At 37.6% G+C, this 24,178-nt stretch overlaps 1 protein-coding gene across 1 annotated transcript in view; it reads left to right on the top strand.

The window, feature by feature from the left end:
* The window catches only part of Psme4 (proteasome activator subunit 4), a 105,594-nt gene that overhangs the window by 35,396 nt on the left and 46,020 nt on the right, over window positions 1-24,178 (top strand). Inside the window, exons 8-20 of the mRNA XM_051170250.1 lie at window positions 898-1,020; window positions 2,309-2,401; window positions 3,627-3,892; window positions 5,998-6,184; window positions 7,532-7,621; window positions 8,641-8,705; window positions 8,968-9,118; window positions 11,509-11,607; window positions 11,846-11,915; window positions 12,691-12,758; window positions 13,582-13,797; window positions 14,565-14,722; window positions 16,467-16,562. Coding sequence (XP_051026207.1) covers window positions 898-1,020; window positions 2,309-2,401; window positions 3,627-3,892; window positions 5,998-6,184; window positions 7,532-7,621; window positions 8,641-8,705; window positions 8,968-9,118; window positions 11,509-11,607; window positions 11,846-11,915; window positions 12,691-12,758; window positions 13,582-13,797; window positions 14,565-14,722; window positions 16,467-16,562 — 1,682 coding nt within the window. The remainder of the gene's footprint in view (window positions 1-897; window positions 1,021-2,308; window positions 2,402-3,626; window positions 3,893-5,997; window positions 6,185-7,531; window positions 7,622-8,640; window positions 8,706-8,967; window positions 9,119-11,508; window positions 11,608-11,845; window positions 11,916-12,690; window positions 12,759-13,581; window positions 13,798-14,564; window positions 14,723-16,466; window positions 16,563-24,178) is intronic.

The following is a 24,178-nucleotide window of genomic DNA, read 5'->3' as shown; positions in this document are numbered from 1 at the left end:
CTGTAGTGGAATCTTTTGCAAAGCCTTGCAGGAAGTGGGAGTTGACATTAGAACAGGACTGGGAATCAACAGAAAGGCCTTGGCTGCTTCTGCTTGTGTTCTTCTCCACTGTAGCTTTTAAAGACAAAGGGACAGAAGCAGGTGTTCCTTCCTCTTATTTGGACCCCTATCAGTAATGATAGCTTAAGCATAAATTTAATTACATTAGAATACAGTTATATCAAGTCAGGTACGGTGGTATAAGCCTGTGATCCGAGCACTAGGGAGGCAGAGACAGGTAGATCACTGTGTTCCAGGCCAGCCTAGTCTACAAAAACAAATCCAAGAGCGCCAGGGCTACACAGAGAACCCTGTCTCAAAAAATCCCAGAAAAACCAACCAACAACCAGCCAAACAGAAAAATAAAAAACCCTAAAACCCAGTTGTTGCATGCAGCCTAGCACACAAAGACTTAGGGAGCACTTGAAGCTTGAAGAGGGACAGTGGCCTGCCAGGCACTTGCCTTAGGGCTGCTGCTGTCAAGCATCTTTGGCATAGAATGAGACCATGGCAAAGTGTGTGCACCGAGAGTGAAAAGGTGAGAGGCTGTATGTTTAACTGCACTAGCTTCATTTTTTCCTTTTAACTATAAATATCTCATTGCTTGAGTACATGGACATAGCTGCTTCATATCTGTGGCCTCTGACCACAGAACTTCATAAAATAAATTTGTTATATCTACTTTCTAAAGTATAAAGCAAATTGCTAGACACTCATAATTTTTTCTTAGAATCCCACGAACAAAAAAATAGCAATGTATTTAAGACTAATACCTAAAACTTACCTAGCTATTTAAGGAGTTATTTTGATACTTAAGAACCTTTTTATTCCTGAATTTATTTTGTTTTGCTTTAAAAGATATTTACAAGGATTCTGAGAAGCCTGAACCTCCCAGTGGGAAGCAGTCAAGTGCTAGTCCCAAGATTTTTAACAAACGCTTACGATATAGGACATGCTGTAATATGGATCACCGCAATGATGGTTTGTAGTTACTTATGAGTTTTATAAAATTCACTTGTATTTTCTTTTTTTTTTTTTTTTTACCTGTATTTCTTTAACCTTTGGATTCAAGTCCATGTTAAAAGCTTAGTTGATCACTTAATTATTAAATAGTTTTCTAATTTACTTTCTATGCCTCTCCCCTCACTTTCCCTTTGCCCTTTCTTTTTCCTTCCCTCCCCTCCCTTCCCCTCTTCTTCCCTCTCCTCCCCTTCCCCCCTTTCCCCTACATTTTTGCTGGGGATTGAACCCAGAACCTCGTATATGACAAGATTCAGCTATTTTCTGGTGTGGTATATCCCTTAATTTTCAGATCTGTAATGTGTAAATTTCCATGTGGATTTCAGTGTCATCTTTCAGATATAAATATACTATTATAGCAGCTTTACATTAAAAGTACAGGATTTATTTTAATATTTCTTACCTCCTTAAATTGTTGCTTTAAATTTGAGAATGTGTACATTTGATGATCAGTGGAAAAGACAGAATGTTGATACACATTTACAGCAAGAGATTGAAACTCCCCCGTTGTTAGGTAGAAGGACTTCATTTGTTTGTTTGTTTCGATTGTGTGCTTGTACATGGGAGCCACAGTACCCATGGGAAGGTTAAAAGAAAAACATGGGGGTGTCTGTTCTCTCTGTCGTGTGTGTCCTGTGTTAAACATTACAAGCTTGAGGCATCGTTTTTACTTATGAGCCATTTCACGAGCCCCTATTACCACTCTTTTTTTTTTTTTTTTAAGATTTATTTATTTATTTATTACTTATACAGTATTCTGCCCACATGTACACCTGCAGGCCAGAAGAAGGCATCAGGTCTCATTATAGATGGTGTGAGCCACCATCCGTTGCTGGGAATTGAACTCAGGACCTTTGGAAGAACAGACAGTGCTTCTAACCTCTGAGCCATCTCTCCAGCCCCCTATTACAACTCTTGATTATATCAAGATGACAGTCTTTATGTTAAATTGTTGTATCCTTGTTTTTTTACTTAAGAACAGGAAAGTCTACTGTTCCCCCTAAGTTGAATGGTGGCATCTTTTCAGCTTTATATTTAGAATTAAGTAAGTTGTTCTTGCGTTTATTGGAATGTCTTAAACTGATTGGTACAAAGATCATTGGGGAGTTGTTCTTTGAATGATTCAGAGATACAACTGTTAGCATAAAGGGGACTCACTATATATGTATGTATGTATATGTGATTTGACTTATCTTATTAGTTCATATACAGTATAATATAGGTATTAACCTCTCTCTCATCTGGACAGGGTGGACCAAGTAAATTAGTACAAAAACATTTAGCTGGTTTGTTTAACAGCATCACATCTTTTTATCATCCTTCAAATAATGGGCGTTGGCTGGTAAGTATGCTCAGTTTGTATTGTAGTATTTGAAGATTTAAAAATATAGTCATATTTAACTATTGCTTATCTTAGAACTGTGATATTTCCTGTCTTTCATATAAACTTTGGCTGCGTATAAGTGATTAGACCCAAATCTGTGTTTAAAAGACATCTAGAAATAGACTAGCATAATGTCACATGGTTATTAGTAACAAAATGGTAAATACTGGCAACAAAATGATAAGTAATGCCACAAAAGCATAGGCACATTGTGTCAATTTTACCTGTTTCAGTTATGTTTTGTTTTTGTTTGTTTGTTTGTTTTTCAAGACAGGGTTTCTCTGTGTAGCCTTAGCTGTCTTGGACTTGCTTTGTAGACCAGGCTGGCCTCTAACTCATAGCGATCCACCTGCCTCTGCCTCCCAAATGCTGGGATTAAAAGCCTGTGACATCACGCCTGGCTTTGCTTTGTCTTTCAATAACCTTATTAAAGTGAATTTTAAATAGATGTGTGTGTGTGTGTGTGTGTGTGTGTGTGTGTGTGAGAAAATGTTATTTGGTAGCAAGGAACTTTTCCTCCCCTTCTTCTCTTTTAAGGCAGGGTCTCACTGTGTCCCCCTGGCTGGCTCAGAACTCACTGTATAATCCAGGTTGGCTTTAAATTATCAGAGATCCCTGTGTCTGTGCCTCCTGATGTGTGCCACCATGCCTGGCTAGAAACTCTTTAAAAAAGAATTTTAGGCAAGGCATGGAGGCATGTGCCTGTTTTTTTAGCACCCATGAAAATGGCAAGAAGATCACAAAGCTAGCCTGTGCTATACACAGTGTGACCCTACCTGAAGGAAAATAAAACAACAATGTAAATCTTTGAATTAAAAAAAATCACTGTTTGGGCTGGGCATGGTGGTGCATGCCTTTAATCCCAGCACTTGGGAGGCAGAGGCAGGAGGATCACTGTGAGTTCGAGGCCAGCCTGGTCTACAAAGGGAGTCCAAGATAGCAATGGCTACACAGAGAAACCCAAAACCCTAAAAAAACAAACAAAACAAAACAAATCACTGTTTGTTAGTTGGTGTAGTATGTTTTTCTGTGTAGTTAGAGCATGAAAGTTTCTCCTCCTCCTCCTCCTCTTCTTCTTCTTCTCTTTTTTCTTGTGTGAGAGGAACTGTAAATATCTGTGTAGGAAAGTTGAACCTACCTAGAACCTATAGCAAAGCTGAACCTCTTGTTTCTGTGTTCCCAGAGCAAGTTAATGAAGCTCCTTCAGCGGTTGCCAAACAGCGTTGTTAGGCGATTACATCGTGAAAGATACAAGAAGCCGTCATGGTTAACTCCTGTGCCTGAGAGCCATAAGCTTACTGATCAAGATGTTACAGACTTTGTACAGTGCATTATTCAGCCTGTCCTCTTGGCTATGTTTAGCAAAACTGGTAGTTTAGAAGCAGCCCAGGCTCTGCAGAACCTTGCACTCATGAGACCTGAGTTAGTAATACCACCTGTGCTTGAAAGGTACGCTCATCTTTCTTATGTTTGGTAGATGTCTCAGGCATCGCCTACTGTCTCTTCTGTTCTCCTTGGTTCCCTTTCCTTGCCTGTGGCTCTGTTTTGTGTTTTTCATATTTATACCCACCTGTTTCTAGAAGAGAAGCACAATGTTTTTTAGATTCATTGAATTGGAAACTTAAAGGCTTATTGACAAGAAAAGGTTTTCTATTTCATTTACTCAGGTTTTTATCTGTTTGTATTTATTTATTTATTTATTTATTTATTTTTTTATCTGTTTGTATTAAGCATGTCAGTAAATATTGAGAACGGGGAGCAGAGACTCAATGAAGACAAAAAGCATTTTTTATTTTTATTTTTTGGTTTTTCAAGACAGGGTTTCTCTGTAGCCTTGGCTGTCCTGGACTCACTTTATAGAACAGGATGGCCCTTTTTTTTTTTTTTTTTTTTTTTTTAATTTTAGTTCATGTGCATTGGTGTGAGGGTGTCAGATCTTGGAGTTACAGACAGTTGTGAGTTGCCATGTGGTTGCTGGGAATTGAACCCGGGTCCTTTGGAAGAGCAGGCAGTGCTCTTAACCACTGAGCCATCTCTCCAGCCCCCTAGGCTGGCCTTTTACTCACAGCAATTCACCTGTCTCTGCCTCCCAAAGCACTGGGATTACAGGTGTGTGCCACCGAGTCTGGCAGAAAATTTTAATATCATTATTATTTTTATATATCACATTAAATGTCTTTAATGTCAGTTATATTACATTCATTTCTTTTTTTTACGTTGAAACCATTTTCTAAAATAACATTCTACTGGTTACCATAGTAGATTCTTGGTAAGCCTGGGTTATGTAGTATGAAACCTTGTCTCAAAACAAAGGACAAAACCCCAGATCTTTTCTAGACAAATATATTTTTTAAGAGATTTATTTATGGGCTGGAGAGATGGCTCAGAGGTTAAGAGCACCACCTGCTCTTCCAGAGGACCTGAGTTCAATTCCCAGCAACCACACGGTGGCTCACAACCATCTATGATGAGATTTGGTGCCCTCTTCTGGCCTCCAGGTATAAAACAGTCCTATACATTAAATAAATAAATATTTAAAAAAAAAAAAAAAGAGATTTATTTATTATTATGTGTACAGTGCTTTGCCTGCATGTACACCTGCACACCAGAAGAGGACACCAGATCTCATTATAGATGGTTGTGAGCCACCATGTGGTTTCTGGAAATTGCAAAGTTCTGAGTAAAGATCCTAGGTATCCACTTAAAAAGCTAGGTACCTGTGACCCCTTCTCTGGATAGGTGAGGCCAGGAACATCCTTGGAACTTGCTGGCTGACCAGTGTAGCCAAACAGTGAGTTCCAGTTTCGGTGAGACCCTGATTCAGAAAAATAAGGTAGAAAGATGTGGCTCACTTGGTAGATTCCTTTATAGCACTGCATATAAAATCTGATATGATGGCACAAGCTTATAATTCCAGCACTTTAGGATACGATGATGAAAATAGGATCAGAAACTCAAGGTCATCCTCAGCTTCATGGTAAGTGGGAACCTAGACTAGGCAACATGAGACCCTATCTCCAAAAAAAAAAAAAAAAAAAAAGGGACTAACAGGCGAAGGATAAGTAGAATGTTTGTCCCTCGTCATTCTTAGTTCAGTGTGATGCAGATGAAGTTGGCTGGAATAGTGAAAGTCTATCAGTTTATGCTCGTTTTCACTGGAGTTTATATGGAGACAAGATCAGACACAGAAGCAGACTCTACAGGCATATCAGTAATGTTTCTTTTCTTTTTTAAAAATATATTTATTTATTGTGTATACAGTGTTCTGCCTGCATGTATGCGTGCAGGCCAGAAGAGGGGACCAGATCTGTGCCCTCTTGTGAACCACCAAGTGGTTGCAGGGAATTGAACTCAGACCTTTGGAAGAGCAGCCAGTGCTCTTAACCTCTGAGCCATCTCTCCAGCCCCCCTATACTGTTTCTTTATGTGTATAAATTTGTTCATGTGAGTAGGAAAGCTCTAAGCATTCTGCTATCTATAATACTGTAAGTCGAAATGCAGCTTATGAACTTAGTATATTTAATGTTTAAACTGTGTTTTGTTTTAAATTATAGAACATACCCTGCTTTAGAGACATTAACAGAGCCTCACCAGCTCACAGCCACTTTAAGTTGTGTAATTGGAGTAGCGCGAAGTTTGGTATCAGGCAGCAAATGGTTCCCTGAAGGTCCAACACACATGCTGCCTCTGTTGATGAGAGCATTGCCTGGGGTGGATCCAAATGACTTTAGTAAATGCATGGTAAGCATATGAACAATAATTATGTTTTGTAGTTGTTATTGTCTAAATAGGCATCTTTTCTTTTTAGTTAGATACCTTTAGGTAACATACCTCAATGTAAAAATTTCATGGCACATATATTTCATTTGTAAATGCTTGGGTAGAGATTTGTGCACAATTGATTTATGTAATACCTTCCTTTGTAATTTTTCTTGATATACTATTTATTTATTTATTTATTTACATTTGTGTTTTGCCTCCATATATATGTATGCAAGGGTGGACTTATAGGAACTGGAGTTGCAGACAGTTGTGAAGTGCCACATGGATGCTGGGGTTTGAACCCCAGGTCCTTTGGAAGAGAAGCCAATGCTTTTAACCTCTGAGCCACCTCTTCATCCTGACCTACATATGTTTAAAGATGTTTAAAACTCATTGTATAGCTGGGCACTGTGGTGCACACCTTTAATCCCAGCACTCAGGAGGCAGAGGCGGGTGGATATCTGCGAGTTCAAGGCCATCCTAGTCTACAAAGACAGCTAGGGCTCCACAGATAAACCCTGTCTGGAAACACCAAAAACAAACAAAAAAACACCCCTGCATTATATACTTGCAGTTTTCTTAGCCATACTGAAAGTTGCAGGATGTTGTCTCTTGTCCTTTTCTGTGTCTGCATGGGTAACTTAAGGGAGTATGATGAAAAGTTACAGGGTACCAAAGCTGGGCATAGCGGTAGACAACCAAGCATTTGGAAACCGAGTCAAGTTTGAGACTAGTTTGGACTACATAGTGCTGCTGTTTCAGAATAACAAAATCCCCTTGAACAGCAACAGAAAAGTTATAGGATATGGCTTTGCTGTCTTTCCTTATTTCCTGTTCTCTGGAAGTTTAGAATTTCCCTGTATTTTCAGGTAGAAGAAAAAGTAACTTTTCAGTGACAAAAGATTAGAGAACTATGTGTTTAAATTCAATATATAATGGGAACAAAGTTTACTATAACTTTGTTATTAAAGGAATGGTCAGTTAATTGCTAGGAACCTTAAAATGTTTAATTTCAGGGTTAGGTGCAGTGGCTGCTTGTGGGACCACAGCATCTGGGAGGCTGAGCTAGGATGATTACCATGAGTTTGAACTCGTATTTGGCTGCATAACGGGTTTCATGTTTGAGTTAGTTTTGCCTCATCCCACCTCCACCACCCCCACCACCCTCACCTCCCAAAAAAGGAAATTTAATTCTAAATGAAAAATATCCAGAGACATCACTATAGGATGTCCCTTAAGATAATTTGAATATTTGTACTTAGCTTTTGATGTGTTGATGTATAATTACATAATTAATGTTGAAAATCCTTCTGTTTCTTCCCATAGATCACATTCCAATTTATAGGAACCTTTTCTACTCTGGTGCCTTTAGTAGACTGTTCATCTGTGCTGCAAGAAAGAACCGACCTCACAGAAGTAAGAACGCTTTCTGGCTATTCCAGGCTTAACTGAAATGTGTTATTACCATGTATGCATAGGAATCTTTAATTCTTCAAAACCAGTTTCAGATAGGTTCTAGAAAGTACAATTACTAAAAGGATAGGGAAGCTGGTGTGACACACACTAGCAATCACAGTGTTCAGAAAACTGAGACAAGAGGATCATGAGTTAGTTCAAGGCAAACCTATATTACATATCAAGACCCTGTCTCAGCCGAGCGTGGTGGCACACAGCGTAATCCTGGCACAAAGGGAGGAAGAGGCAGGTGGATCTCTGTGAGTTTGAGGACAGCCTGGTCTACAAAGAGAGTCCAAAGCTACACAGAGAAACCCTGTCTCAAAAGACAAAAGATGGAAGCAAAGAAGTGACTATAAAGTTGTTCTCTGACCTCCTCATGTATGGCAAATGTTCATACACACATACAATTAAAAAAGAAAATCGAATGCCACTGAAACTAAAATTAGAGCCTTTGACCACAGAAAACCAACATGGCAATTAAATCTGCAGTGCTCCCAGCTGGATGCCAAGAACCTAAGATATACATAGTGTCTCAGCAGGGACACCTGTGAACCAGGTAGTTCTTTGTTATGGGAGGTTGTCCCTCCATTGCGGACTAGTTACTGGTGTGCGTGTCCTGCTCTCCTAGACACTAGTAGCACCAGCCCACCCCACCCTCTGTTGTGAAAGCAGTGTCCTGAGGTTGTCAGGTGCTCTCTTTCCTGTAAGCATGTTGTTACTTGCACCATTTGGATATGAAGTAGTACAGTGCTGTCCTTTACAGCATTACAAAACTGGAATTGATAACAAAGTTGGTTGCCTTGGTCCAAATGAAGTAGTGAAATGGCTCTGACTTGATATGTATGGTTATGGTGTTTATGACCACATCTAACAAAACTTGCATCAGATTTGAGTGTTAGGTTATAATTGAATTTCATGAGTTCAGAGGGGGAAAATTAAGCATATTTGTAATTTTTTCCTACATTACAATATTATAGATAGAAAAAGAACTTTGTTCGGCCACCGCTGAATTTGAGGATTTCGTCTTACAATTTATGGACAGGTAAGCTGATAACTCAGTCCTGTCTTTTCTCAGGTAGCTTTAAGGGGGAGGTTAGCTAGAAACTAGTTTATTTCTGTGCTGTAACCTTTTATTTAGATTTTACCCAAAGCTGAAGCTAGTACTGTGAAGTAAAAAGGACAGTCCATTTATGAGTCATAAAGAAATTGAGTAGATGTGTCTTGAATAGTAATAACAATGGAGGTTTACCTCACTGTCACCAATTTTTTTTGTTCTTAAAATATGCTTTGTTTGGATTGTTTAGATGCTTTGGACTAATAGAAAGTAGCACGCTGGAGCAAACAAGGGAAGAGACAGAAACAGAGAAAATGACTCATTTGGAGAGTTTGGTTGAATTAGGTTTGTCTTCTACATTTAGTACAATCCTCACACAATGTTCCAAAGAAATATTTATGGTAAGAGAACATTACTACAAAAAGTAATTCCAATCTTTTTGTTTAATGTTTTTGCATTGTCAGCTCCATTTTAAGTGTGTATTACCAGTTTATCCTTTATACTCAAATGAAAGTTTAAAAACCTTGTTAGTCCTCACGGTAAAGTAACTACAGCTTGCTTACTTGTAGAATTCATTGTGTGTGTGTGAAGGGATAAAGAGAGTCTATTCCTTGCCACACATCTCTCATACAGGTCACGTGGAGCCACAAATGGTTTTTAAGTGATCTACTTAGTAATACATACTTTGCATTTTTAAGGTTTACTTTGGTGACTTCGCAATTTAAAACTGAAATATAATGAATGAGTTCTAATGTTTCTAGGCATATGAGAGGTGTGCTTCCTGAATAGTAATTGAATTAGGTAAGCTTGAACAAGCATGAGTTATTGCTGACTTTGGGATTAGTGTTAATGAGTTATAGTATTTAGTGCCTATAAACAAAAACACACTGTAAGGACCATCAGTTTCTCAGTCGATGAGGACGATGTGATGGTACAAGTTCTTTCAGGGCACTTGTAAACATTTGCTTTGTGGCACAGATAGCACTTGAACTTGCTATTTTTCACCTTTCTCTCAAGTGCTCAGTTTATAGGGGAGTGTCACCTGGCTTGATATTGACTGTATTTTTTAAATTTATAATTTGATTGATGAGAGAAGTTTTTGGAAATTACATATTACATAAAATAGAATCTAAACCCTTGGTACAGTAATCTTATGATAAATCAGAAGTGCTTTCCTTTTAAGGCATAAACATCCATTCACCTGACAGAGGCTCATACCTCTAGGTATATGGTGTTTAAAATAACTACTATTTTTTTCTCCCTTCAAGATTAATTAACATTTAACATGTTCATCCTGATTAAAACCTAAGGTGTATTGTCGGGCATGGTGGCACACTCCTGTAATCCCAGCACTTAGGAGGCAGAGGCAGGCAGATCTCTGTGAGTTTGAGGCCAGCCTCGTCTACAAAGCAAGTTCCAGGACAGCCAGGGCTACACACAGAGAAACCCTGTCTCGGAAAACAAAAACAAAAAACTAAACGAAAGAACAAACTACACCTACCTATAATAGTTACTAGGAATATATGAGTATAGGTCAGGTATAGTAATATACACTTGTCCTGGCCTTTGGTTTTTTTTGTTGTTGTTGTTGTTGTTTTGTTTTTTGTTTTTTTTTTTGAGACAGGGTCTCACTATGTGGCTCTGGCTATTCTGGAACCTACTATGTAGACCAGGTTGCCCCATAACTTAACAGACCTTCCTGCTTCTGCGTTCTCAGTGGTGGGATTAAAGGCATGAGCTGCTATGCCCTGCTTTTGCTCCAGCATTTGAGAGGAGGGAGGAAATAGATGAATTCAGGTTATCCTCAAGCCAGCCTGGCTGCATGAGACTCTGTCTCAAACAAACAAATCAACAAACAAAAAACAAAACACAAAGACTCAGGAACAAAAAGAATATAAAGTGAACATAAACTGTCTATTACTAGACAAGACTTATTTTTAGCTTTTGGTATTTGTTAATTTATTCCTTCATGTAGGTTAAGATTTTGTGACCTCATTGTAAAATTAAATAGACTGCTTCAAGTCTTTTGGAGTTTTGTTTTATTTTTGTTACAGGTCTTGGTTGTGTACCCCAGGCTAGCCAGGAACTTGCTATGTGTCCCAGGCTACTCTCAATAGACAATGATCCTTGTGTCTCAGTTTCATACTTGCTGGCCTTATAGATGTAAGCCTCTATACTTGCTGGGTTTATAGATGTAAGCCTCTATATTAGGCATGTTTCAGTCCTTTAAATTAGATGTAGTTATTTATAGTTGAGACTTGTCAGGATGACAGATTTTAAGAAACAGATATTCAGAATGTTTTCTGTTCTATTGTATTAACCATACAACAAAGTTAATAAACTGAATTTGGGTTCCATTTGCTGTAATTGAACATAGCACTTGTATTTCAAGGAAACTCTTGCTCTTCAAGTGGTTTTTGCTTGTTTTTTTACTGTTTCCTTCCTTACCTCTTCTCCCTCTCTTCTGTGTATGTGGGTGTAAATGCCACTGTGCACATGGAGACCGCATATGGCAGTCTGTCCTCTCTTTCTATGATGCAGGTTCTGAGGCTAAAACTCAGGTAAAGGTGGCAATCACCTTTACTTGCTGAGCTGTCCTGTTAGCTCCCTCAAGTGTTTTGTTTAAGTTATAATAATCCAGACTGTTTTTAGATCTGAATGTAATTGATGGTTAAATTTTTACTTCTTAGTTATGTTGGAATAGTTTATTATTTTCTTTAGTGTTCCCCAAGATGACTAATTTCTAAAGAATTATGCTGATTTAGTGTTTTCATTTCTTCTGTATCAACAGGTGGCCCTTCAGAAGGTCTTTAACTTTTCTGTTTCACATATATTTGAAACAAGAGTTGCAGGCCGCATGGTGGCAGACATGTGCCGTGCTGCTGTTAAAGTAGGTTTTGTTGCATTTTGATTTTTGTTTAGATATTGTTTCTTGCTTTAGCTCAGGTTGGGCTCAAACATTCTGTCTTGTATTCAGCCTTATTGGGTGATGGGGTGTATGGTTATTTCATAATTGTTATTAAGACATACTGCTTTTGGCTAGTGGAAATAGGGCTACTTCATATTTTATGACTCTTAAGTATTTACTTTTAAAAAACGACACCTTATTTATACAAATTGATTTTCAGTGCTGCCCAGAAGAATCCCTGAAGCTATTTGTTCCCCACTGCTATGGTGTCATAACTCAGCTTACAATGAGTAAGTCACAAAAAAGAAAACCTTATCATTCTGTGTAATTTTCAATAAAGTTTTTCTTCATTCCTAGAACTCTGTTAATGTCAATAGGGTTTTTTTTTTGGGGGGTGTACTCTATATAGCATTTATATTTTATTACTTTAATTTTTTTGAGAAAGGGTCTCTATGTAGCCCTCACTGTCCTGGGAACTCACAGAGATCCACCTGCTCTGCCTCCCAAGTGCTGGGATTACAAGTGTGTACCCATATATCCCCCTTCCACACACACACACACAGTGTACATCCAGGTTGGTAAGTAACTTTGAAGTCATGCCATATTGAATTAATATTTTCATGAAACAGCTATTAGGAGCTACTTTGAAAATCCAGCCTTTTAAAAAGAGATGTCAGTTATCAGAAGTCTTGGTTAGTTTGTTGTCTGTCTTGTTTGGTCGGTTGGTTGTTTAGTTGAATTTTGTTGTTGTTGTTGTTGTTTTTTTGTTTTTTTGAGACAGGGTCTCTCTGTGTAACAAACCCTGGCTATTCTGGACTTGCTTTGTAGACCAAATGGCCCTCTAACTCACAGAGATCTGCCTGTCTTTCCCTCCCAAGTGCTGGGATCAAAGGCACCAGAGATTTCCTTAAAAATAGATTTCCACTTCTTTTTGTAGTGACTTCACCTTAAGTCTTTCTTTCTGAAAGATTTTTTGAACTATTAGGAATATAAAATAGAAATATTTTAACAAAAATATCCAGTGGATTCATGTGATTCTTTCCTGATGCTCTTTTGCCATTTTAGACGATGATGTACTGAATGAAGAAGAGCTAGACAAAGAGTTGCTGTGGAGCCTCCAGCTTCTGTCTGAGGTACTGTGAGCATTTAAATGCTTTCTTCTAGAGTTTAGTCTTTGTTTTTGTTTTGTTTTGTTGACTGGCATAAAGCATATGAAAAGTCAGACATCTGGGGATTTATTGTTGTTTTAATGAGACTAGGTCTCATATTTCTAATGTAAGAACTCGTGGTAATCTTTCTTTCTTGGCCTCCTGAGTGCTGGATTTATAGGCATCACCATCAGGCTAGGCTCTAGCTTTAGAAGGATGAGATAGGATAGTTCAAAGTGTGTCGTTGTCAAGGAGATGGAAATGTTCCCAGTCTACCTTTCTGTTAAAGATGAACAACATATCAGTTATTCAGTTTTCAGATTTGGCGTGTTTTTTTTTTTTTTTTTAAATGTCTTGGGGTTTTTTGTTTTTGTTTTTGTTTGAGAGGAGGAGTTGTCACTATGTGGTCCAGGTCAGGTCTGACGCTGGGGTTGAAGGTGTGTACCACTAAGCCTGACTCTTGGAAATCTTTTGCATTAAAAATTTGGTCACCAGTCAAACTTGAGTTTTCTTTATGAGATAGTTTAGAAATTTAAATACACACATTTTGCATTTTGTTCCTTAAAGAAATGTTGATTATTTTGAAAGGGATGTTACTTTGGCATATGAAAGCATAAGATTAGAAAACACTGTTTTTATTTTTAAAAATTAATTACTAATGTATAGTGAAAAATGACACTTTTAAAATGAGTTGAAGACATTTACAGGAACATTGTCCAATATTGAATGAGCCTTGAATTACGTATTCAAGACTTAAAATCAAGTGCCTTCGAGTATTTTTTTTTTTCTTTCTCCCCTTTCCTTTCAGATTACTCGTGTGGATGGGAAGAAGTTACTTCTCTACAGGGAGGAGCTTGTGAAGATTCTCCAGCGAACCCTACACCTGACCTGTAAACAGGGCTACACACTGTCTTGCAACCTTCTGCATCATCTTCTCCGCTCTACCACACTTATCTACCCCACAGAGTACTGCAGTGTTCCCGGAGGCTTTGACAAGCTACCGTCTGAGTACTTCCCTATCAAGGCAAGCATTTTAAGTCATTTAGGGTTAAAGAATATATTGGGGTCTTTGTTCTAAATAATTGAGGTGTTTTTCCTTGCTGTGCCTAAAAATGTAATGTCCATTTAAATTTTAAAATTTTTTTTATTGAGTGTTGGAGTTTATGTGTGAACCATATATGTGCCCACAAAAACTAGAAGGGGGCATTTGATCCCCTGAATTATGAGCCACCATATAGGTGCTGGAATCAAACCCTTATTCTCTGGAAGAGTATTCGGTGCTCTTAGCTGATGAGCTATCCCTCCAGCCCCAGTTCTTTATATTAAAGTACATTGTTTAAAACCGTTATAGAAATGTATTAGCCTTGTGCTTTTTAACTTGTCATGGAGCTAAATCTATCCTTCCTTCCTGCTATATAATATAGCCTAGGCTGGCCTGGAAGTGGTGATTGTCTTGTGTCAGCTGCTCCTGTGCTGTGATAGCTGATGTGCGTCACCATGCCTGGGTAGTTTCCTACCTTTCTACAGTGGTCGTATATAACCTCAATAGTTATACATAATTTTAGTCCTTAAACTATCTAGTTTCATCTAAACTTGCTTTCTCTCCTACAATAAATGCACATTAAATGACTTTTAGGGAGACATTCAGGAGTAATAATAAAGGAATAATGATATTTTCATGAGTCTCTTTTGCATATATTGGCTTATTATTTATGTGTCTATTTTTAGCAATATCATATATACATGTTTTTCTCCAACTTTACCACTTAATGAAAAGCTTCTCTTTTTTAGGACTGGGGTAAGCCTGGAGATTTGTGGAATCTGGGGATCCAGTGGCATGTTCCTTCTTCAGAGGAAGTCTCTTTCGCCTTCTATTTGTTAGACTGCTTTCTTCAACCTGAGCTCACCAAACTCCAGTGTTGTGGGGATGGAGAACGTGAAATGTCTAGGTTAGTACCTTTTAAACCTCAGTGCCTCCCCAACGTTTGTTTGTTTGGTTGGTTTTTTGAGATAGGGTTTCTCTGTGTAGCCTTGCCTGTCCTGGACTCACTTTGTAGACCAGGCTGGCCTCAAACTCACAGCGATCCACCTGCCTCTGCCTCCTTGAGTGCTGGGATTAAAGGCATGTGCTACCATGCCTGACCCCCTCCCCAACCTTTGTGTCTGATGGATATATTTCCTCTTTTAAAAATCTTCTTTTAAAGGTTTATTTTATGTGTATGAGTGTTTTGCCTACATGTTTATACTGTGTGCATGCCTAGTGACCATGGAAGTCACAAGAAGGGTTTGGATTCCCTAGAACTCACAGTTGTTACTTATGAGCCACCATGTGGGTGCTGGGAACTGAACCTGGTCCCTGCAAGAGAAACAAGTACCCTTAATCTCTGAGTCCTCTCCAGCCCTATGATACATAACATATTCAGTGTTTTTAAAAAATTGCATTAAATATACTGAGAAAAACATTGGACACTGTGTAACAAAATCTATCAACATTTAAACTGTTCTTGTGGTTGTTAGTTGTTTATTTTCGGTTTTCGAGACAAGACCTCTTATAGTAAAGGCTAGCCAAAGATGGCCCTGAACTTGTGACCCTCCTGCCTCCACTTCCCAAGTGCTAGATTAAAGTCATGTCCCATCATGTCCAGGTTATACAGTGCTAGGGATCAAACTCAGGAAGTCATGCATGCCGGAGAGTCATGTGCTAATAATCTCAGCCCCAACATTTTTGATTTTTGGTATTGTTTGTTTATATTTTCTCCCCTCCCCCTTGTTTTATTTTTATTTTAAGACAGGATCTCACCATGTAGACCAGGCTGGAATTCAAAAGCTCCATCTGTCTCTGCTTCCTGTGTGCTGGGAGTAAAGGCATATACCCACCACACTGAGCCCACCTAAACATTTTAAATAGAAAAACTAATTCCCACCTTACCCTCCCAGTATTTTGGAAAAAACACATTTGTACCTTACAATTTCCCTTACTTATTTTGGAAAGCATAGGTAAGGTGGATCTCTTTCAAAAGAAAGGCCTTTATTCCTCTACTGAACATAGAATGAGTCCATTAGGCATTTTTTATAGTTTTTTTTTTTTTTTTACCCTCCAAGACAAGGTTTCTCTTGTAGTCCTGCTGTCCTGGACTTACTTTGTATACTTAGCTGGCCTCTAACTCACAGAGAGTTACCTGCCTCTCCCCCAGTGCTGGGATTATAGGTGTGCACCACTGTTCCCAGCTGCCAGAAACCTTTAATAAGTTATAAGTAAGGGTAGACTTGGAGGAAGAAATCTGATTGACTAACAGTATGCTAAATTGCTCTTTGGAAGCACATATGTAACTAGATTTTTTTCTTTTTCTCAATTCCATGTGTAAAAGCTAAAGTAAGGCAGACATGATTCCCATTGTTTCTTCTTGTTAGTGGTAGTGATTGTTGTATTTAGTATATTAAACTAAAACTTCCTTCTCTGAGTGTAGTTATTTTCTACTTGTGATTAATTATTTAAAGCCTGTTTAAGTGTAAGTAGGCGTAGTATTAGCAATAAATAGGTTTGTGTTGTGCCAGTAGGTAGTAAACTGATAATATTTGTGTGTTCACGACAATTTAATATAAAGTTTTTGGTCTTCTCAGTGACTTTAGAAGTCTTGTTAAAAGTGAATTAGGTATATTCTATAATATGACAATATTTTTTGTATTGTCTAGAGATGATATTCTACAGAGTCTGACTATAGTACACAACTGCTTGATTGGCTCAGGAAACCTCCTACCTCCATTGAAAGGAGAGCCAGTTACTAACTTGTAAGTAAAAAAAAAAACAAAAAAAACAAAAACAAAAAAAACCCTACATGTTTTACTCTTTTGCCATTTGACTACTCACTTCACGGGCTACTGTTTTTGTTCTTGATATTGTTTCTGAATTATTTAACCTTTCATATTTGTAGTTCTTAGGGAGAAAAAAAACCTAAGCTATAAGTTACATCTATGAAATTCTTATAAGCTTTATCTAGATTTTCGTATGATAACATGATAGAATATCTTTAGATTTTAGTCATGTAAAAACAACAGTTAGGAAGTTTTCATTTAAGATTAATACTCTTCTTTAAAAAAAAAAAATCAAACAAGCAAATAAAACAAACCCTATTTGCCAGCAGTTAGCATTGACTTAGTATCCTGTAGATGAGTGTTTTTACTAACAGTTTCTTCATTGTTGCTTTTTGGTACATTATGTAGAACACTTAACCTATTGTTGGTGCTGCCACCTGGGTTCTGTGAAAAGTGGGGGGTGCTATGAAGTGAGCACCACATGTAAGCTTAGCATGATAGTGGCTGGGCTCATTATTGCAGATTCCCCCTAGCATCTATCTCATTGCTGAGAAAGCTAATGAAGATTATATTTTTTTAAAAAATGAGTAGTAGCCAGACACTCTTAAAAATTGGGAATGGGAGAATCTATTTGCTGGTTCTCCCCCCCCACCCCCACCCCCACCCCTTCATTAAAAACCTTCAGGAAAAGTGTTTACTGGCATGACCATATTTCATATAGCCATTTGGAGTTATATTTTCTAAAACATACTGCCTATTATTTCACCCTAAGAACATTTCTTATCATTGAAATGTGAGTGGTAAGTTTAGAAATAGTAATATAATTACTTTATTTATTTATTTATTTATTTATTTATTTATTTATTTATTGGTTTTTCGAGACAAGGTTTCTCTGTGTAGATGTGGCTGTCCTGGACTCACTTTGTAGACCAGGCTGGCCTCGAACCCACAGAGATCCACCTGCCTCCCAAGTGTTGGGATTAAAGGCGTGCGCCACCACCGCCTGGCAGAAATAGTAATTTAATTTTAGGAAGGAAAAATCTGTTTTAAATTTAAGAACTTGTTGAGTCTTTGAAAAAAATTTAGATTTTCAAGAACTCATCTATTTTGTAGTTGGATACAAGAACAATTTTACCAATATTCATTTTGTTAAGAATGATTAACTTTCAAATATTTTTAAAAATGAGAGCCCTTTGAGCTTTTTCTCTCCAGTGATCTTAATCCTGTACCATATTGTAAAAACAATCCTTGTATAGCACACAAAGTGCTATTTCATTACTTAATAAATTGGGTGTGTCAGAGCTCTACAGAAAGTGTTGACAAGGAAGTGTTGGGTTCTTTTTTTGATGAAGTAATTTGTTTAAGAGCTCAAATGTGTCTTTTGATGGTTGAGGTACAATGGTAAATGTCCAGTTGAGGCGTCCGCACTTGCCTTGTAGCTCATCTTGGCATATAGCTCTGTCATGTACACTATCATAGTGAATTGAAGCAAGTCTTTATCTTTATTTCTGGGATTATCTGTTTGGTTGATTGATTGGGTTTTTTTGTTTGTTTGTTTGTTTGTTTGAGATTGTCTCATTCTGTAGCCCCGGCAAAGCCTGAAACTCACAGCAGCGCTTCTACCTTAAGCCCCCAGCATATTGGGATTACAGGTGTGAGCTACCAAGCCTGGCTAAGTGTTCTCTTTTGAAGTAAACTTTCATCATAACAAAAGTTTCTTATAAACCAGATTCAGTGGCTCACATATGAATCAGAGAGGCTGAGGTAGGAGAATTGCAAGTTTGAAGTCAGCCTGGGCTGCAAAATAAGATTTTGTTGCAATCTTTCTCCCTCGAGAAAAATTTCTACACTTGCTTATTAGAAAGCCAATTTGATATACATAATGAGATGCTTTTTACTAATCAAATGAGTATATTAATACATGCCATATAATATAATACAGTACTATTTAAGCTCTAGAATTGACACTGAGTTCTACTCACAGAGTTTCCACCAGAAGTTGAATTTAGACTGAAAAGTTTTATGCTTCAGATTTTTCAGATTTAGCCAGGCATGATGGCTCCTGCTTGAAATTGTAGCATTCTGGAGGCTGAGGTGGGAGATTGGAAATATTTGAGGCTGGCCGTAGCGAAACTATCTCAGAAAAAAAAAAAAAAAAAGATAGGGATAAGTGGAAACAGCACCTTAACTTTTGTAGTAAAATTTTAATGTAAGATATAGTGAAATCATATAAAACATTGAATATACAGTTTTTAAAATTATAGAACAACTTACATGTTAAAAAATGAGTTCTATATATATGCAGAATAATAACTATGTTATTTAGAGTTAAAAACAAGGAAACGTCTTATTGATTTAAACTGCCAACCAGGAACTTAAAATTTTAAACTTTATTATTTTATATGTGTGGGCATCAGATCTCCATGGAACTGGAGTTACAAGACTACATTGAACCATCATGCATGTGTGTGCTGGTAATCAAACCCAGGTCATCTGAAAAAGTAGCCAGTGCTCTTACCTACTAAGTGGGAATAAAAACCAAAAACCAAAACAACTTTCCATTGGCTTTTAAGTAGTTAACAGAATCGTTCCAGTGATAATTTGTATTGTCTTTATCCAAAAATGTGGACTACAACTATGTGCTTTTATTTTCTGTGTGCATCATTTTCACTTTTATTGCAGAAGATGAATGAATCCGAAACTAAAAAATAGCCTTTAAAACTTCTAAAATGCTTAGTTTCCTGTAGTAAAATAGTTGTTAAGAATCACTCAAATATAAATTGATATGAACAACAACAAAAAGGTAAACCAGTGGCTCCATCCTGTGACACTTTGCGTGTGAAGAATGAATAGAGTGTAATTCACAGAAATTGTCAGCGGGTTAAAGCTGAGAGAGGACAGAAACACTGAGGTCGACTCTTAGTCTGTAGGGAATGGAGGGATGCCCACACGTGGAGAGAATAGGGTACAGCATAGTGCTGAGTGTGTTATTGTAAAGTCTCAGGTGTTAAAACACCAGATCAGCAGGATAGTGGTGGTGGTGCGTGCCTTTAATTCTAGCATTTGGGAGGCAGAGGCAGGAGAATCTCTTGAGTTCTAGCCTGGTATACAGAGTGAGTTCCAGGACAGCCAGGGCCACACAGAGAAATCATATGTCAAAAAACCAAGGGTGGGAGGGGAACCCACATTAGATCAATTTTGGGAACTATCAGTAACTCAAGAAATATTTTTCAATTTGTACTTAAATTCTTCATCTAAGTTTTGATTATATAAAATGTTTCATATTCTGTTGCACTTAGTGTCAGGTGACTCAGTATTGGGTCTGCTTTCTGTATTTGTTGGCGAGATCATATTTGGCCTCTGGAAAACTGTGATGAAAACCAGAAGCTCACTTTACTTTAAGTAGCTTTGTTTCTAGTGGCGTTTATGTGATGCTTTTAATTCCACTATTAGGGCTACTAAGTGCAGAACTTTTTTTTTTTTTTTAAATGCTATGCAATGAGTGATACACAAATACAAAAAGCTACATTCAAAGTATAGAAGTTAAGGATGCAGCAATGTGGGGGTCACTAAATACCTGTAATTCCCCAAAACTTTGAGCATCAAAGCATACACATGATAGTGCTAAGAAGGTTTTCTATACAGCTTAAAACAGCTTCAAGTGTTAGCAGTTACACTTGAAGCCGCACATTGCTGAATGAATCTTAGAATGGAACCCCTCCCTTCTTTGCTCCTGGGACTTTAAGAGGCACTGCTGCCACAGCACCGCCTGTGTAGATGGGAAAGTGAGTTATGTCTTTCCACTGTCCCACAGGAACTGTGGACACTGCCTTTCATCCTGAAATCCTCAGTTTTCTCCTTTTTCAGTCCACTTTATGTTATAATCTTTTAGGTCTAACCAGCTATCACAGGATGCAGAAACTAACATCTAAAAACAGGGTTACTCAGGGTAGAGGAGTCACCATTTTCACTTCAGAATACTTCTTTTACTTTGTCCCCTTCTTTCCTCTGATCTGTTACACCATAGTCAAATCAATCTTTGAGATCTCAAATTTTACTAACTGTCCACTCCAAAAAAAAAAAAAAAAAATCTTGCCGCCTGAGCTTGAGACCATTTCTTTGATGTGTGAAAGGGTGTGTTGTGCATACAATGAGGGGCAGGGCTAGCTAACCTCTCTTGGCACCTCCAGGAAACTACCCAGCACTGCTGGGGAAGCTGCACACAGAAAAGGAAACAGTTACTACTCCACGGTGAGTAACCCTGTTTTCTCCTTATTTCACCTTCTGATTGTTTTCATAAAGCCTTGTGTGTCAGACATGAAAACCTATTCTCCAGTGTGTAAAGTTTCTCTTAGCAACCCTCTGTTCACATGGTAGAGTAGAGGAGTTTTCAGTTGTGTTATTTCCATTTGTTTTCAATTCAGAATGCTGGTACATAGAAATGGCCAGCTGTCTCTTGTGAAACACTTGTACATCAAGGAGGAAAAGCCTGCCAGTGGCTTGGTTTCAAATCTTTTTCTTTTATTCAGAAGTGGGGAGGGTTCTTGGGAAGGCAAATTGGAAGACTTGTGTATAATATTGTTTGTGCCTGTTTCATGACAATTGATCCAGTCTTTGTACACACTTTTGTATATTTTACTTTTATGTTTTTGTCATTTCTTCATTTTCTAGCATCCTCTGTTTGCCACCAGTGATACTTGTTCTAATTTTACCCAACTATAAGAAGATTGCTATCTAGTGGAACTAGGTGTTTTGTTATAAATTGGGTATCCTGGTCTAGGAACAGTAGAACTAATTTTACTCCATTATTATTAACATATAGAACTTCTTATAGTTTGTTATGCTGGACTTGTTTTTCAGAATTGTGTGTAGTTTTCAAGACAAATGATAATAACTTCTAAAATGAATGAATCAATGAGCCAAATGGACTTTATACAGGGAACATGAAACTTAAATTGTAGATTTTGCTGCTACTACTTTTTGTTTATTTGCTTTGTTTATGTAACACAGACTGGCCTTAAACTTGAGGTGATCCTCCTGCCTCACCTTCTTGGGTATATAGGCATGTGCCACTGCATAAGACTCTCTATACTTGTTTCAAAACATTTACTGTGAAATATGTCAAATCAATTAGAGTTTAATTTGTGATAGGTAGAAAGAGATCAAATCCAAGTTGATTCTTAGATAAATGAATATAAAAGGTAATTCTGGGTAACAAAATTAAAGTTTAAATATAATTAAGTACCATATATATGATGATGATGTGGAAATTGTATGTTAATTTGTGTTTCAAAAGTCAGAAAAGAATAAACTATTTTTAAGTTTTAAATAATTAAGAATCTTACACAAGGTAGCTTTTTTTTTTCTATTTGATATTAGCCAACAGACCATGAAACAATTCAGGATAAGTGATAGAAAAGCAATTCAGAATTCACATAGATTTAAAAAATTAGTTTCAGGCTCTTCAGGTTTTACTTGTTTTTAAATACGATAGATGTTAGAATGTATATAATGAAACACTCCAGACTATTAAGTGATAGCCTTTGTGTGTGTAGTTTATGTGTTTTATGTATCTGCACGTGGAGGTACATATGTGGAGACCAGAAGTTGCTGTTGAGTGTTTCCCCCTATCATTCTCCCTGTACCTGGGCTTTTTTTTTTTTTTTTTTTTTTTTTTTTTTTTTTGGTTTTTCGAGACAGGGTTTCTCTGTGTAACCTTGGCCATCCTGGACTCACTTTGTAGACCAGGCTGGCCTCGAACTCACAGCGATCTGCCTGCCTCTGCCTCCTGAGTGCTGGGATTAAAGGCGTGCGCCACCACGCCCAGCTCTGTACCTGGGCTTTTTGCTTTGTCTGGAATGGCTGGCCGGTAAGCCCCTGTGCCACAACATTCATCTTTTCACTTGGGTGCTGGGGCCTGACCTCACAGCCTTGTGCAGCAAGCTTGTGCATTTACTGACTGTGGTGTCTCTGCATTCCTTTGATAGTATTAATTTTAATCTTACTAAGGTAGTGTGACCGATGGAAATACTGAGTATTATATGGCAGTGAGGATGCACTCACTACAAAGTAGAGCTGTGCTTTACTTTATACATGTCGTAGATTTGTGTCAGCAGTGAAGGGGTCTCTGTGTCACGTAGCAGCCATGACAGACAAACCCTTGGCCATGTTCTGCCAAGAAGGTGGTGATCGCTCCCTCGCTCTTTGTCATTGCTCTTTCCTACTTAGTGCTGACAGCTAATTTCAGTAGAAACGAAGTTTTCGGGTTTCTTATACTTTACTGACTTGCGATTTTTGGATACATATTTGTTTCTGATCATGAAAAGTTAATAAAATGCTGAAATTTGCAAGTTTTGTCACAGGTTGAAACCATAGAAAGAAAGCTAACTTCTAGAAAATCTCAAAAGATCAAATTAGCATTTTATGTTATAAAATGTTAACAAATCTTAAAGTATATTAGTGAAAAGAACCATTCCTTGTTTATATTGTATAGGCTTGGTTCTTAGATTTGCTCTCCTAGGCTGAGTTAGGGCGAGCAGCATAGCTGAGGAATTGGGTATGTCAGTGCTCTGAAGTCACTAGCTACGATCAGGATTTGTAAGTCAGAGAGTAGGATGGAGATAATGCTTTGAATTTAGCTGCTTTGTGGGGTACTCTTGTGGGTATGTTGATTTAAAAGCGGTGTTTCCTTCCCCATTATACTTGTTGCAAGCTCATTAGTGTTAGATCATAACAGTTTCTGTTTATTATGCAGCCCTGTGTTGGATTTGTTCACACTTTGGTTCCTTTCCACTTATACCTATGTTCTACATCTTAGAAAATATCTTCTCCTTTTATTAGAATAGCTATTGAACCAAGTCCTGCATGAAAATTTGAAAACTGAGGTCTACACACACGCACGCACACACACACACACACACAACTGTATAAATGCTTATTCTCCCATAAAACGTGTTCTTGTAAATCTACCTAATGATAATTGTCAGCCATTTGTTGAATTTAACTAGCTGGGTCTGGTTGGGCAGCTTTTTGGTATTTTTAAGATAGTTTTATTTTTTGGTCCAGGCTGGCCTGAAGCTTACTATGTAGCCCCAGCCTGGCCTTGAACTCACACTGATATTTATGCCTTAGCCTTCAGAGTGCTGGGATTATAGACCACTATGCCTGGGTTGTGACTGATCTTTAGTTAAGATTTAGTATTTCTACATAGCAATTTAGAAACAGTATTTTACTACAGTGTTTTGCTGGTTTAAAGAGAAAGAGTTATAATTATCTAGAGAGGAATGTGTGCTGTTTTAGGTGCTTCAGCAATATGAAGCTGGACGTTCTTTGTGGAGAAGTATAAATGTATAAATCAGTGAATTTAAGCTTTTCTGCTTGAATATTTAGTTTTCAAAATAATGTACATTGAGAGATTATTTTTTTTCCCCTTGAAGGTACTAAATTAACATTTTCTTTAAGTTAGCTAATAAGCTTCTCACCAAAACAACAGCGGTACTGGAGAGTAGAAATTTGTTTAAAAGGGCATTAGCTTTGTTTTAATTTAAACATTGTAACAGTGAGACTTTTTCCTTTGGCCTTTTGTGTTGATA

This window comes from Acomys russatus, chromosome 28, assembly GCF_903995435.1.
Source record: "Acomys russatus chromosome 28, mAcoRus1.1, whole genome shotgun sequence".
NCBI classification, from domain to species: domain Eukaryota; kingdom Metazoa; phylum Chordata; class Mammalia; order Rodentia; family Muridae; genus Acomys; species Acomys russatus.
Note: the sequence above shows the minus strand (reverse complement) of the source record. Positions and strands in the feature narration are given on the sequence as shown.